Below are 17454 nucleotides of genomic sequence, written 5' to 3' on the forward strand. Positions count from 1 at the left end.
TGCTCTTTCGTGACATTTTGGTGGGGGGGAATTTTAATTATTCAGTTATGTTTAAGAATCAGAAAGTATCAAAAATTCTTTGAAAATAAATAATAAGTCTTGTAGATCTTTCATATAGTTTGATTTTTTAATTTTATTAATTTTTCAATTACTAATTTTATTAATTTATTAAGATATAACATTATTAATTTTTAATGAAGAGGTAAAACTGTTCAAGACATTTCTAGAATCCTTTTGAAGAAAGAGGTGATTTTTTTTCAACAACAATTGTGAAAAATTTTCAATTTTCTCATCCATTTGAAACTGCTAAGGATGATTTCTGGGTTCATCGTCAGTATCTTCAGGTCTATCATGAAGTCATACGTATCGATGAAGAACATTATGTTGTTGTAATGCTTGATTTCTGTATACAGTGCACACATTTCAAAATATCTGTATTACTATCTTTTCCACTTGACAGCAAATGCTATTCTTTGTTCTGTTTTCAAATTCATGACAACCAATGTTCACATGACCAAAGCAAATAATTAACTGCACAGAAAATTCTGTGTATGAATAGAAATATTTTAGGAAAAGCAAGTTTAGATGTCATAGTAGTTACTGCTGCCATTTATCATTCGACAGGTTTACTGTAATATGTAAAAATTGAATTATTACAGATAATTGGGTTGTCGCTTTTTAAATAGTATATTTTTATTATAAGTCTAGCTAGTATAATTTTGTAAAAAGTATTTAATGATTTTAATTACAAACCAAAAATATTTCTTTTTTATTTTAGTAATTTATTTAATTCAGCCCAATCACTCTATATGTTAAATGCAGCAGGAATTTCACAATAAGCTTTAGTAAATAATAGAAATCATAATATAATTTTTTTAACATAATGAGTACTTTTAAGTATGCTTTGAAAGGACTGAAATGAAGAAAGTGTTTTCAAGCATTTTACTTTTCACAGCTTAAAAGCACTTTATTGTTTAACAATTACAGATACAGATAATAACAGATAATAAAATGCATGCAGCTTATACACTTTTTCAGAATTTCTCAACTATATGTTATTTTTAATGTGCTATTCTATTTTTTAACATGCATTGGCAATACTGATATTAACTCAAATATTAATTGTGTCATATTATTTTGCTTTTGTCTTCCTAAAAGAATATGACGTACTATTCCGTTTTGAGGATTGTAAAAAAATTACAGCGAAATGCAGTTAAATAAACGTGTTTGCTAGATTTGGCGCAAACATGCCCATTTAACAGCACGCCAAATATAGCATATGCCCTGATTTCAGATTGTGTAAGTTTATATAGTTCTATATTTCTTAAGACGCCGTTGAAATACTAGTTCAATTTTTAAATCCTTTTTTGATATCCTATGGATTTAACAATTTGGGAATTGCCCGTGATGAAAAGCCTGCAATAGAATTTTGATTAAAGTGCAGAATCACCAATTGCTTGATGCGTTTTTAAGAATTGCACATACTTGGTATCCATGTGCACATCGACCTATTTTCACTTAAAAAAAAATCCCAGAATTGCACAAAAATGGCAATGCGCATACCCTTGACTTTATCTATGTACACATTGACCTATTTTCACTTAAAAAGTAAAAGAAAATTGACAAAAATCCAATTGTTTTTACACTTGTAAAAAGTGGCAAACAAATAAATGGGCAATTCTGCACTTTACCGAGAACCTTTTCATAGAAAAGGCATCATTCATTATAGAAAATTATGTTTGAACAACCAACGAGATGAAATTATGCTTTAGTAATAACTCGGTAGTGAAATAGCAATGCAGGCATCCATTCAGTTATGTTTAACAATTTTTATATAAATTATAATAATGATCTGAAATATTTATTTACTCTTATGCTTCCATTCAGTCATGTTTAGCCTTTTTTATATAAATTATAATAATAAAAAAGTGTTATATGAAATTAACTTTTCATCTAAATTAAAACATCCATCTTGGATAGTTATTTACTGTTATACTTCCTTTCTTGCGTTATGGTTGCCGCAATTATTTTTGGCAGCACTGGCATCAACAATAGTTTGGCAATTTTTTACTGCTCTCAAAACCCAATAGTATTGTTGATTTTTCCCGTTAAATTCTATGTGAAATATCTGACTTCGAACCTAAAATTTCTGAAAAACACAAAACCTAGTCTAAAACTTAAAGGTTTATTCAACTAGAACTTCAAAAATGATGAAAAACTTAATATCATAAACGAAAACTTAACATCTTAGGTGGAAACATTCAACATTTCCAGGCAATGCTTTAAACTGTCAGCTATTCTGGCACGGTGAAGAACACTTTCTTTAAAAGGACAAAATCCATCTGGCCCTTTCGGCATATATCTCCATTTTAGTTTTGCTGGATTCAGACTTCAGCTCCTACATGTTTTGGACTTAAACGGCCGGACTGGAACTCGAACAGGACTGGAACCGGAACAAGACAGGAACCGGAACAAGACGGGAACCAGAACAGGATGGGAACCGGAACAGGACGGGGACCGGAAACTATCATCTCCTGGCTTCTCCCCCGGGCAGGTCTACTCTGGCTCGAACTGAAAATGAACTGCGCCGCTACCAAGGAAAGCACCTGCTTTTATTGACGGCGGTTGCCATTACTACAGGCTATTATGCAAAATATTTAACATCTTTCCACCTAAGGGGAAAAAAAAAAAAAGTGAACTTTCACAACAAAGTAAAACAATGCTAAAGAGCCTTAATATGCTAGTCTGTCTGGCGGAGTTACAGTTCTACCAGATCGTGTTACAAGTCTCACAGATTTATCATCTATGCTGAGTTTAAGTTCAGACCACGGCTCTTGTTTTTCATTCTGCAGCTTCACAGGTACATCATTTTGCGTTACCTCTAAAGGATACAAAGTTTGAACTGCTCTAAGCAAAATTCCATTTCATGTCTTTACTCGTACAAGCCGATTTATTCCATCAGGTCCTGGAAGTAGTTCTATGACATGACCAAGTTGCCAAAAAAGTCTTTTGTCACTACTACCGATCAAACCAATATCATCCAATTTAATAGTAACTTTCCTTTCAGCTCTTTTATGCGAAACCTTGAGAATTCCCAAATATTCTTTACGAAACCTATTTTTAAATGCTTCTCGTACAGTTTGAATATACTGAAATCTTTTTTGTAAATTACTTGATTTAATACCGTATTTTATATCCCACAAACTACTAGTTCTAATTTCTTTTAAAAAGTCGGCAGGAGTTAAAGTTTTAAATTCAGGATCAGGAGGAATTACTGTCAATGGTCGGTCATTAAGAATCACTTCACAGTCACACAGTATTGTGTACATTTCTTCATAATTTAAACAAGCATGTTTAAGAACCTTTTTAAGGACTTGCTTCATCATTCTGATAAGACATTCCACCAACCACCCCACCATGGAGCACCAGGGGGAATAAACTTCCATGTTATTCACTCATTGGCTACTTGCCGATTAATTTGTTCAAAATCTATTAATTTGAATGCATTTGAAGCTCCTACAAAATTAGTTCCATTATCACTGTACACAGTTGTGGGTTTACCTCTTCACGACACTAACCGATGAAAAGCCTGAAGAAACACTTCTGTAGATAGAGAAGTCAGCAACTCCAAATGGACCGCTGTATAAATGGCGTATGTAAAAACACAAATCCATGCCTTTTCTTTGTTTCTCAACAATAAAGGACCACAAAGGTTTATACCCATGACTTGAAATACTGCTGAATCATTTACTCGCTCTATTGGCGGTGGGGCTGATATGTGGTCAACAGGTACAGCAGAATATCTCTTGCAAGTAATGCATTTACTCAAAATAGAACGTACAGTTCTTCTGCCAGATAACAACCAAAACCTTTCCCTTAAGGTATTCAGTATATATTGTACACCTGCATGTCCTTTCTTTTTATGTTCTTCCATACTTAAATTCCTAACTAACAAATGTTCTCCTGGTAAGAAACAAGGAGATATTCCTTGTTTCTTTACTTTTGTGTGAAGGCGATGTTATGTATTTAAATCACAACAAAGTGTAAATATCACTATTCAGTCTGTAGTACACTATTGAAATGTGATCTTGAAAAACATAATGCATCAATTGTACTGTCATTAATCCTGGAACATAATTTTGTGCAAAAATTACCTGCTGTCGAAAATGCTCTTTCAGAATCTATGCTAGTTAGTGGTACTGTTAGCAATGCACAATATAATTTTTCCAAGTTTGTACCTCTAAATCCCTCATCTTCAAATAGATCGATTTCTCTCGTCAGATGGTTTTGGATATAACTGATTTCTGTATTATATTTTGGTTTGTTGAAGTTTTTTTAGTTATCGCTGATTCTAATTTTTGTTCAAGAGACAATTCTTTTTCACTATCGATATCTCGACATTAGTGTCATCATCATCTTTGATAACTGTATCTAATTTTTCTGAATGTGGAGAATTTTGATTTATGTACATTCTTGTATGTATAACTCAGTTAGATGAGATTTTGTCAGAGTTCAGGTGGAAAGTGTGTTGAGGAATATTCCTTGATATCGCCAAGAGATGGCGTTAGAAGTCCATCTATTGGCTTACTTAACGCTTCCCCTTCTGAATACATGACTTGCAAAACATTTTGAATTTGAGGAGTTAGTCTTCTTGAGGATAGATTTCGAACGGCATTGCGCAGCATAATTGGATTATTAGATTCATTTAATGGAACTATTCACTTCTTACTTTTTAAGCATTGATATTTGATTTAGGCATTTTAGCCTATATTATGTATATAGTATTATAATTAAGTTTTAATAATTAAATTTATGTAAAACCCTCCAGGCTATGCACCTCATTTTTTTTTATTATCAATTTGATTCGAACTTAATCTAGAATTTCGTAATGTTGTGGGTAAAAAATTTTAAGAAAATTTACTGTAAACTTTATCAAATTTGATTTGGTTAGTCTCTTTTTTTCTTTTCCATTTTCATTTTTAAAACCATTATAATTATACATAATTCTTCAGATAATGATGTGTGCTGTTCTTTCAGTGACTGCAACATGAAATTTATTGTTGTATTAGCTGTTAATAAATTAGAACGCTCTGACATAATGCCTCCACATCCAGTTTTATTGGAAGTAGAGCTGATACAGTTTTGGATGTTAAGTCGATTCACTATCAGAAAAATTAATTTTCAGGTTTCAGTCTAGTACTGTTTTTTGGTTGGATTTTTCAGTTTCAAAAATCATTCCATTGTTAGGAGTAAACTGTTTCAACGTGTTTTAGAATCTGATATTAACATATGTTCTGTTTTATTTTCAGTTAGTATATATTTTTGTAATAAGGCATTTTTTGTTTGGAACATTTAAATATCTTAACAATTTTTCAAACTTTATTAATTATAGGAAGCAATTCTTGATGAGTTAATATTTCATTTGTCATTATCTTCATTGTCAGTATCATTCTCTTCAAAGTCGGAATCAGAAAATTCTATATCCACAGTATTTGAGTTCTTCTGTTCTTTACTGTTTTGGTATAATACATCTAATACTCCTAATTGAATACCATGAGCATAGCACAATTGCTGATTTGCACCAATCAGCTTTCCAACTTTTTTTCATAACCGTTGCTCCATCAGTTTGTATGGATACAATATCTTCTGTTAGGGATAATCCTGTTTTTGTAACTTAAATTTATTCACTTCCACACATTTTTCAGCTGGCATACTTCCCAAGACATGTGCAAGTCCTATATTCCAAAGAAAGTTTTCTTAATGAATATGTCTATTTCTTACACTTGTCCATTTATCGAATGTAAGACTAAATTTTTCACCATTTACCGTATTTGGCGGCATAGAAGATGCACCCTTATTTAGAAGGCCACACACAAGGAAAAAAAAGGTTTAATAATCTGTGCGAAAGCTCTGTACCGCAATAACTTAATGTGGTCTCTTTAAGTTCTCATGTTTCGTAAAAGCCAAATAAGCAATCATTGAATATAGTTACCAAGCATATTTTTATTAAGGAAAATTAACAAACGGCAAGCTATTTTGAACATGATATGTAAATTTCAATAATGAATGAACGACAAGCAATCAAACAAAATAAAGCAGAAACAACAAAAAACACAGATTCAAGGAGAACGCAGCCTATCATGAAATTAGATTTTAATCACCTTCAAAACCATAAAAATCCTTTTCACTATCATCATCGAAAACGACAATATCGTCATCACTACTGTTTCCGTCATCGCTAGTATCACCTTCGAATAATGCGCGTCTTCTGTTCCGTCAAGAGCATTACTGATTCTGCACTTCTGAAAGGACTTAACAATTACTTCAGCCTTTACGTCCTCCCAAGATCTTTTTACCGACTCGCATACTTGTTAAATAGAGGGCCGCTTCATTCTACCTGAGGGTGTGTTGTGGCTCTTCTATCCACTTGTTCAATCGTTCTCGCAATTTTTCCTTAAATGGCTTATTCACCGATACAGCTAAAGGCTGCAATTGGCTAGTCAGTCCACCAGGAATAACAGCTATCTGGGTTTTTAATTCTCTCGCTTTATTATTTATGGTTTCACTTCTATGGGCGCTAAACTGATTCAAAACCAAAAGAGAGGGTTTTCTTAAGAGTCCACCAGGTCGCCTCGGCCATACATTCTGTAACCACAGTTTCATTCCAGCTTTGTCCATCCAGCCTTTCGGATGAACATAAACAATTACACCTTTTGGAAGTTTTTCTTTCGGATGAGTTTTTCTTTTGAATACGAAAAACGGTGATAGTCTTGTGCCATCAGCACAACATGTTAGAACTACCGTATATCAGGTTTTTTCATGACCTGTGGTTTTTATGGTTATTGATATAGACCCTTTAATACTCACAGTCTTGTTGGATGGTACATCAAATGTGCGTGGAATTTCATCCATTCCTATTTGACCGAGCTCAAAAGAAATTTTCTTGCGTGCATTTATAACAAACCTATGAAATGCTAGTATTTTTTCTTCATAATCTGCTGCCATTTTCTGTGCAATAGTTGTTTTTGTGCGTATTGATAAGCCTTGCCTTTTCATGAACCTGTAGCACCAACCCTCAGACCCTGAAAAGTTCTGATTCCCATGTTTTTCTGCAAATCTTTTGGCCTCATTGATTATCATTTTGGTTGAAACATTTATCCCAGATTTCCTCTTATCTATCACCCACATTTTTACGGCATTTTTAAGTTCAGGCCAAGATGAAGTTGGGCATTGAAGGTTATGTTTTTGTTTTTTAGCAGTCTTCAGTTGATCTTCCTGCAGTTGCCAAGTACGTATCATTTTTTCGGTAGTTGGTGGACTGAAATGCCTTGCTGCTGCTCTGTTTCCATGCACTTTGACGTAATTTAACACTCCTAGTTTATACTGAATTGTATAGCTTAATCTCTTGTTTCCTTTAGTCACATTTTCCAGGTTATTTTTTTAAAACAAATAGTTTTAAGCAACAATACCGACACATTTATACAGAGTAGCACCGATACTGACACATGTGTGGGCTGAGTCAAAGAAAGTCTATGTAAAGAAGGAAAGGCTCCATAGACGTAATGTGACCGTCAAACCTGTTCTAACTTCGACATCAGCTTCAAGCTTTGCCGCTTTTTGGCAACAGATATTTCATGCATGCGCAAAATAATTATGCAGATGTAGAAAAAGTTATGTGTGTCTAGACCTTTATCCGGGCTAAAAATAGCATTCCGTATTGAAAGTTAACCTGTGTCCTTCACGTACAAGACACAGGTAACTTTTCTGAGACCAAATTTAGAAAAAAAGTACGTCTTATATGCCATCAAATACTGTACTTTTAATTGTATTCGTGTTTCAAAGAATTGCGAACACAGTTACTGTACTTTCTAATGGTTCTTCTTATAGTGTTAATCAATATTGGTAGATTTTTAAAACCTCTCTGGCGGATAGTGATTTTCTTAATTCAGTAGAATTGCGAACACTCGAAATGGCAAACTGTCTAAAGCTGTTATTTTACTTATAATTTCATCCAAATTATCTTTTTTTTTTTTTCGAAATAATCTAAAATCTATGATGGCTTGGGCTTAGAAACTGTGCTTAAATTAGTATCTTCATCGCAATTAAATTTTTTCCTTTTTAAAGAATTTATATTATGTTTCATTTTTAAATGTGTATGGAGTCTGCTTGTACTTCTTCCATGCACTTTAATAACTCTTGAACTTTTTTTACATTGTGGCACCATATTCTTTTCATCATGTAAATAATGAAGCGAAACCAAAGTATTATCAAAGATTTTTATGTTCTTTAATGTTATTCATTATTATGGGTTTATTAATTATGAGTATATAATAAATGTGAAAAATGTTTTGAATCCTAATGTATGATATGCAAATACAATGTGAATAACAAACTCACCAATTTAAAAAATACCGAATTTTTTCAAAATATTGCATACTTTCCTTCACACTACAACCTTGTTTTCACAGACACGAATATCAGACTATTAATCCTATGTGTGTGCAGTATTGCTCTGAGCTGTAATAGGACAGGACATTTTTGGCCTGCCTTCTTGGATGACTCGTATATTGTATCACTTCTCTAAACTGTATGCTGTAACTTTGCATTCACAGTCTAATTAATTTCCCCCATTAGGGAGGCATAAAATCAAAAACATATACTATTTTGCTATGTTGGTGACCCCTTAGCATATAGTGGGAACAATTTTAAAAATTTCTAGTAAATACCGAAAAGTCGGTATTTAAACTTTAAACTTAGGAATACCGGTATTACAAAATTGTACAAATGGCTCAAAATACCTGTATTCGGTATCCTAGTATACCGGCATTGCAATCCCTACATGGAGGAGCAAAAATTTTGAGAGCTAATTTTTTAACAACTACTTGTGCAATTTTTACAAAACTTGACACTTTGGTATAATTTGAGTTGTCAAATCGAAATATGGAAAAACATTGGTATGTTATTTAAGAAGTATGATTTTGTTCCCAAATACCTATGTTAGAATAATGCTACATGCAAATCTAATATATATCCTAAGTCACGCTTTCAGGACATGGAAAACGCAAATTAAATTTCGACAATCAGTCCAGTAGAATGGGAGGTATAGTACTGCCCCCCTTTTTTGGTACAAGGTGTACAATGATAAAACTGTACAAAATAATTCATGCAGCTTATCCTAAATTAAAATGTCAATTATATGTCTTTCTCATTTATATGTCTTTTCTTGAATGCTCGATTGAAAGATGTATTAACTTGCTTTACTATATTTTCTCTTTCAATACATACAGTTTCCAAATGCATCATTGTCTGGTTCACAAAGTGTTATTTTGAAAGAAAGACAATTGAAATAAATAAAACCAAATTCTTGGAAATTTATGCTAATAAATATGCTTAAAATATACAATTCGAATGAGTAAATGGAAATTTTTAAAGTAATTATTTGAAGAAATATAATTCAACTGTGTAACTCAAACAATTCAACTGAAATTCTGAGAAGGAAGAAATTATCTAAAAATAACATTTATGATTAAGAAATATAATATAAAGGAAATTATTTGAAAGAATAAATGAGGCATCTTTTTTTTTGTTCTGCACAATGAATGGGAAAATGAAATAGGTTACCATAAATTAAGAATTTCACCTAGTGAATTATGCTTGGCACAAATTGAAAAAGATGTGGCAAGATAGATTTTTTAAAATTTATTTCTAAATTTCTCCTCAGATTTTACAAAATTTTAGGCATCGTTTGAGTCATAGGATCAAGATATGGAAAAAAGTTAACATGTCATTTCAGATAAAGTCTGATTTTATATCAAAATGGATACATTAGAACAGTACTATATATGAACCTAATTTATATTCCGAGTCGAGTAATTCTTTCGAGACATGAAAAATGCATTTTTAATTTCATCAGTTGGCCCAGTGTAGAACAAGAGGTATAAAACTGTCCCTTCCTGTGTATCATTGATATTATATGGTGTTAGAAATATATGTACCATATTTCTAACCCTATTATATGTGCTATATGATGTCAGAATACTGCTTTTTTTATTACACTAATTTAGTTACTAGTTTCAGTCTAGCCATTCTAGATGTTAAATGCGATAGAAATTTTACAATTAGCTTTAGTGAATAATGTAGCTCATGATATAATTTCTTTAAAAGCCATAAACACCTCATTGCATAGAAATACATAAAAATGAATACATACATACTATGAACACACTATGAAATGCATAAAAATAAAAAGTAAGGACTTTGTATCAGCTATGTACTGTATGGTGTTAGAAAAATGTTTTATAAATTTTTAAAAATGAAAGTGATAAAAAAATTATATGTATCAATGAATTAAATGTATTTTTATTTAAATGAATCAGATTGAAAAATGTATATATATATGTTTGTGTGTGTGTAAAATAAAAACAAAATTAGAATGAAGGAACACTGAAATGTAGCAGTGTTGTTTGGCATAGAATGTAGATTTTGAAGGAGAAGAATTCTGACTGAAGAGGAAGAATTCTGATTGTGTAGAATCTTAAAATGTAAAATTCATAGTGACTAAAAAACTTGGCAGTCAAGGCAGATTAAATTCCATTTTTATTTAAATTGACATTTGTGGCCACAATCAGTTGGCACTCTAATTGTGCCTATTTCCAGAACATTTACATTTTTAAATATTATTGCAATAGAAAGAGCACAGTGCAATTGCATCCAAGCAGCACAGAGGGCACACTGGCACTTGGTAGATAAAAATAGTTTATTTCAGGAAGTGGCAATATATTGCTTTTAAATAGCTGAGTCTGTTGATTAAATTTTGAAACTAGTTAATTTTATCAGGTGCATGGAAAATAAAAATGCTTCATTCTGAACAGTTTACAATAGGTTGCTTTTAAATCACTGATATTGTTAACAGAAAATTCATTAAATTCATGTAAAATGGCAGATAAATAAATAAATAAAATTTTTTAGAAAGGTAACCTTTTTTTATAAGTTATTTTAATTAATTGCTCTATTTTAACCCATATTTAATTGCTTGTTGTATCATCTGCTGTAAGTTAACTTTTCAGCCCAAACATCAAAATGCAAAGCAGTAAGGAAAAGCTACCTATAGCAATAAAAACAATTGCTGCATGAAAATCTTTTCCACCCCTTTGAAATTTTTTACATTACATCTTGAAATACATTGTTTTCCAATAAATAATTTTATGTAGCGGTCATTTTTGCACTTTTGTTCAATATGTAAAAATTTATACTTCTTTTAGGCCTTACTTCTTTTTTAGTTTGGTGGTAAGTTGAATAAGGATAACAATTTAGAAAAAAAAAAATTAATAGTAACTATAATAATAGTAATAAAAAGGTTTGAAAAAATAAATGAGGGGATGAAAAAACTTATTGCTTCTTTTGAAGTTGATAGAAAGTTAAAAATAGTCAACAATTTAGAGGCAAAATTATTAACGAAAGACTGACATCACTTGATCTAAAAAGAGTAAGAAAGAGAATATGCGGAACGTTATATATATTATATAATACATATATATAAAATTACTTTATCTTTTGTAATTGATTATAAATTCAAAATGGTAAAAATTTTATAACAAAAAAGGAATGCTGAGTTGATGATTTCACATTTAAATGAAATGGTCTGAAAATCTGATTTGTTGCACGTTAAAAATCTGCAATTGATTTTACTGAGTTTGGCTGCTAATCTTCAAATTTTTGCAGCCGATCAACATGGTCACTTTAAAAAGCTAGTAACAAAACATCAGAAATAACCTGGTAAAAATAAATGCAGCTAATTATCATAATGTATCTAAAATGATTAAGAAACAGCTTTCTTCAACTGCATGTAGCATGTATAGCATGCATGTTAAACTCAGTATCTCAAGTAGGCCAAATAGTGCAGACAGAAGAAACAAAAAGCCATTTTCTTACTTAATGATGTAGTGAGTGAAAAACTGAATACATACATTGTAAGGATCTTAAGTTTTACTAACGATTATTTTAAAACTTTACTATCACTTCTTATTTTCGACTTCTGTTCAGAATTAAATGTGTTAACTTGTTTATGCAAATTGTACTTGCTAACATCCAAGTATTTAAGTTGTGGCTTTTTGCCAAGAGAAAGAAAGAGAGGGAGAAAGTGAGCCGTCTTGCCACTGCATTACACGCGAGTTTTCAATCAGCTGCTGCTTGCCTTTAAGGCCAGAGGTTTAGTCCTCTTGATATTTAAAATGTATTATAGTTTTGGCAGTTTGCGTACTACATATGCAATCTTTTAAAAGACCAGTCTTAGTGTTAGGCATTTGTAAAGTAATTCAAAGTTAGCTCTTATTTAAAATTTTAGTTAGTAGTTTTATATTTTTACGTTCAGACCACAAGTGGTTGGTCTCTGTATCCCGAAGTGCGGGAGCACATGTAATCTTATAGAGAACAAAGGGTAACGTCAACCCTTTCTGCTGGTGTTGTCTATTCCACACATATTTGAACATAGCTTGAGTAAGCTCCCTGTTTCTATTCAGGACACATTATGTTTCCAAAGCAGATAAAAAGACATACAAGTCCTGATAACATAAAAATCTTACCTAATACTGTTGTTACTTAAAAAATGTAAGGAAGTCTGGATAGTAGACAGAGATACACATTGTGTCCTTACCAATACCTAGCATCTTTTCCTTGTCAATTTTCAAATGTCGAAAGACATGCTGCATGCTCTGTCAACTTTCAGAACAGAGTTCAGGTGAATGTCAGTTAACCTGGATCTTGTTGGAATCTTGATCATGTTCCTTTCCTTAAGTGAAAAATGCTGTTCACACTGAAATGTACTGCCAAACAGAAGTTGTGTGTGATGCAAATCTGCTTCTTTCTGGAAACTCTGTAGGGAAATGTTCGTAAAATTTGAGGATACCTGCTTCACTGAATTTTTGCTTTAGAGTTGCACTGAATTTTTGTTTATTTCATCTGTAAATGGGCTGTGGCATCCCTAATTTATAACTGTTATTGAATTAGGCCACTTTGCACTTTGAAAGCAGACAGAATCCATTTTGGCATAGAATGTTAGGAGATTTCAAAATTAATTACTGATGGTTTAATCACTTTCTCCTAATTAGTGTTGTCTAAAATTCTTGGTTCACAAAAAATGTGGTCTAATATTTTTGTCAAAGAATTAGTACCATGAATGTTTTTTTAATGAAAAATTTAGCATTTTGATCTCAAACTTAATTGATTTTATATTGCTGTGTATCTAACTGACTTCAAAATAACCATTTAATTTAGTAATAAATAGCTTATTTTTAAAATTTACCTTAATTGTAAATTTAAATATATTATAAATTTAAAATATAAATAAAATTAAAAATTCATGCTGCTAGTTTATTTTAAGAACATTCTGTTTGTGAAAAAACTTTAATATATAAATTTTATTCAAGAATAAAAGTAGGCCCTGCAAAGTGGATGCTTCTAAGAATCAGATGTATTTGACAGATATATAATCATTTTATGTGTTTTGCCATAATCAAGTAACTATTTTTTTATAATGCGAGGTTGAAAGAAACAGATAGCAGTCTTTGTTGGCTGATAGCATCTTGTAGAATGAACAGTACTTTTTCATTTGAAAATAACTTCAATTATCGAATTATTGTCACAAACTACAAGTAATTTTTTTTTCATCTCTTCTTGGAGAGGATGAAGGTTTCTATATTTTACAGCTGATGTTTGATTCAAAGGCCTGAAATACCATGTTTAATTACAGTTAATGGTTTTATGCAAAACATTGGAAGATCTTGCAACTTTTCCATTATGATCACCACAGATCGTCATTTGTTCCTGACTGTGAATGAAGGTTTTGTTGAGTAAGAAAGATTTCTCTGAAACAAAGCTGTTAAAACTGCTTTAAAGGATGTTACACAACAGGTTGCCAGCAAAAGATTTCAGAGTATACATTAAGGCAATAGTTCTTAGATAGTTCTGTAGAGCATGCATTTGTACCATAACATTTGGAAGCTGTTAAAAAGTTTTTTTTTTTTTATTTTAATTTTGTTAATTAATTCTATTTGATGTAAGTTGAACAAAGTTTTATAAATTTTGTAAAATAATTATTCCTTTACTTTAAATTGTCTTAAAAATAATTTTTTACAGCTGATATTTGTGTACAGTAATACAATAAAACATTTTCCAAGTTCTACAGCCTTATATGATATTATTCTTCTGTGGAGATAATTGTCTTAGAAAACATGATTATTGGCAAATTTCAGTGCTGTTATTAAATATCTTTAAGAGGTATCTATTGCTTTAAGTACGCAGATTTCATGTGTTACCAAAATAAAAATTGTCAGTGCAATTCACTGTGTAAATGCAGCATAGCTTGAGTAATTGTATTTTTTCTTTATTAAATAGCATGAAAGTCTCCACATATGAATTTATTTTGAAATGATATTGTAGCAACTTCTCTCCTCCATCATTTTGCTTTGATATTTCAAACAGCTTATTTTAAATATGATTTTATGTTCTATCTTTCTGATTTCTGGAAGAATTATTCTTGAATTAGGAGCTCTATTGAAATTCTTTTACTTAAAACTGTTTCAAGTTTAAAATTAAAATCTGAATGTTAAGATGAGATTACACTTTCTTTTTAAGCCTATTTTTTTAAATATATTTTTTTAAAGTTTTCAGATAGCATCCCCGCCCTCAGGAATGCTGGACATTTTCATATGTAGTCATGTTAGGGGTTATTATGATAAGTTTCACTTCTTACAATTATTTATTATTGTATCTGTATTTAGACTGTATGTGAAATTGTTGAAATTCTTTTAGGGGATTCCATCAATGTTGCTGGAAAGCTTCGCATATTCATTAGAAATGCCCAATAAAAATAATGAAGGTATGTATAAATATTAAAGGTTACTGCTATTTATTCTGCTAAAAATTGATTAAATAGCTGATATCTTTAAGGGAAAAAATAGTTAATCTTAAATCTTGAAGTATTTTATATACAGGGTGGTTCAAAAACTAAACGTCAAAAATGTAAAGTCAGGTAGAGGAACCTAAATAAGCAGATTTCATATAGGAATGTGTGTGCGGTAATGCCATGTTGAGCCAGTAGAGAGTACTGATAAGTGCGGCATATAAAAGTACTGTGCTAGCTGAATTCTTCATTTTCTGCATGGATCTTGAGCAGCAGGCATTGTAACACTGATGCAGAGCTTGTCAACATTCATTTCGTGTATGGGGCTGCACAAGGAAATGGATTAGCTGCTCAAAGGATGTACAAGGAGTGATTCCCATATAGGATTCAACTGGATCGTAGAACATTTGAGTTTCTTCATTGGGAATTAAGCACAAGTGGATCGCTTTATGCATCCAGGCTTGATACTGGTATTGGAAGATATCGCAGAATTCCTGCAGTGGAAGAAAGAATACTAAACACTGTAGGGGATAATCCTTCATCAAGCTCAAGACCTGTACGATGTGCATTAGGTGTGAGCCATGCAACTGTTTTGATGACTGTTTTGTGTGAAAACAGAATGCATCTACTTCATTTGCAGAGAGTGCAAGCGATGACCTCTGACTATTATCTTCCACGTTTCAACTTTGCCTGTTAATACCTATGGCAGACTTCAGGCAATCAAACTTTTTTGCAGATGTTTTATTTACTGATGAGGCTACCTTTATGTGATTGGGTATGTTTAACATCTATAATTCTCACCTCTGGGCTCATGATAACCCACATGGCTCAGTAACACATGGCCTACCAAGAAAGGTTTTTAATTAATGTTTGTGCAGGCATTGTGCACAATAGCTTAGTCGGACTGTACATTTTACCTAGTTGTTTAACTGGCCACACACGTACATGTGGTTGGGTACATTTAACATCCATAATTCTCACCTCTGGGCTCATGATAGCCCACATGGCACAATAACACATGCCTACCAAGAAAGATTTTCCATTTATGTTTGTGCATAATATCTTAGTCGAACTGTACATTTTACCTAGTTGTTTAACTGGCTACACGTACAGCATGTTCCTCCAGCTGTTCGCAGATGAATTGGAACCTCAGCTCACTTCAGCCGGAACATCAGAAATCGCCTGGACACAGTCTATGACCAGCATTGGATAGGACGTGCCAGACCAGTTCCCTGGCCACCATGTTCTCCTGATTTAACCTGCTTGGATTTCATCTTTTAGGGTCGTATTAAAAGCCTCATGTACAAGAATCCCATCACATCTGCAGAACATCTTGTTACTCACTGGTCTGTTCCTGTGGACATGTGCTAGACATGTCTGACGTCTTTTCTAATTTATGCCGATCCATGTACCGTCACTGTGAATTTTGTATGGCTGTTGGTGGTCTCTCTTTCAGGCAGCTATTGTAAATTGTTAATATTTTTTTCTTTTGTCTTTGTCTTTTCTGTTTCCTGTGATTCTTACTGCTTTACATGCTGCTGCTTTAATGTGGCATTACCGCATGCACATTCTTATACGAAATCTGCTTATTCAGGTCCCCTCTACCTGCCTTTACATTTTTGACAAATAGTTTTGAACCACTCTGTGTTTAAGGAAAAAAGGAAGTTTCATTCTTAAAACAACGTTAATGTATTTCCAACTCACTTGTCTAAACAATAATTTAGTTCAAGTGTATTTATAGGATTGCTACATCATAACAGACTGACTGAGAAAACTTTAAAATAACAAATAACATGAAGTTATAAAGTATTTCTCCCACTTTCCTAGCGTGACTTCATGGTGTAGTGGTTCTGCACGCTGGGCCGGTATTTCAGAGGTCGGTGGTTCGTTTCCCGGCGAAGGTGGTTGCTAATTTTTAATCTCTCTGGCTTTTCCAATTAACCTAATGTCTCTACATGGGCACCCAAACTAAAAGGGAATTGGATGAGGATTCTTTACACCCAAGATTTGGCGATTGGGTACCCTAAAAACCCCAGTCGCCCTTTAAAAAGGGGAGTATATAAAGTATTTCTCCCACTTTCCTAGCGTGCCTTCATGGTGTAATGATGGTTCTGCACGCTGGACCGGTATTGCAGAGGTCCATAGTTAGTTTTCCTGTGAAAGCGGTTGTAAATTTTTCATCTCTCTGGCTTTTCCAATTAACCTAATGTCTCTACAAAGTTATTTTTTATTTTATTTGAGAATCATATTTAGAATTATTTTTCTTCATATTTTTTATATTTTCATCATATTTTTATTTAAGTTACAATATTATCTTCAGGATTTTTTTAGCATCATAGAACATAACAGCTAAAAATTATCCATAACAAAAAGGTTATGCATTTGTTACTGCATATTTATATAGGCTTATGAAAATACAGTATTGAGAGGCTTATCTATCCCTGAGATGTTCTTTCTTGGTCTCTGAAAATGTACACTTAAAATAATTTCATTTATATTTTCTTAGCTTTTATCAATTTTTTTCTTGAAATTCTATTTGAATGAAGTTAAAACAT

General features: G+C 32.2%; 1 protein-coding gene across 5 annotated transcripts in view; it reads left to right on the plus strand.

Annotated features, from left to right (window-relative positions):
• mv (lysosomal-trafficking regulator mauve) overlaps positions 1-17454 on the plus strand; it is a 284054-nt gene that overhangs the window by 68975 nt on the left and 197625 nt on the right. For all 5 annotated transcript variants that reach the window (XM_085813916.1, XM_085813918.1, XM_085813920.1 and 2 more), the window contains exon 11: positions 14809-14875. In XM_085813916.1, the coding sequence (XP_085670042.1) occupies positions 14809-14875 (67 nt within the window). The remainder of the gene's footprint in view (positions 1-14808; positions 14876-17454) is intronic.

Source organism: Stegodyphus dumicola, chromosome 3 (assembly GCF_044657685.1).
Source record: "Stegodyphus dumicola isolate Sdum_Otavi_A_Nest chromosome 3, ASM4465768v1".
Taxonomy (NCBI): domain Eukaryota; kingdom Metazoa; phylum Arthropoda; class Arachnida; order Araneae; family Eresidae; genus Stegodyphus; species Stegodyphus dumicola.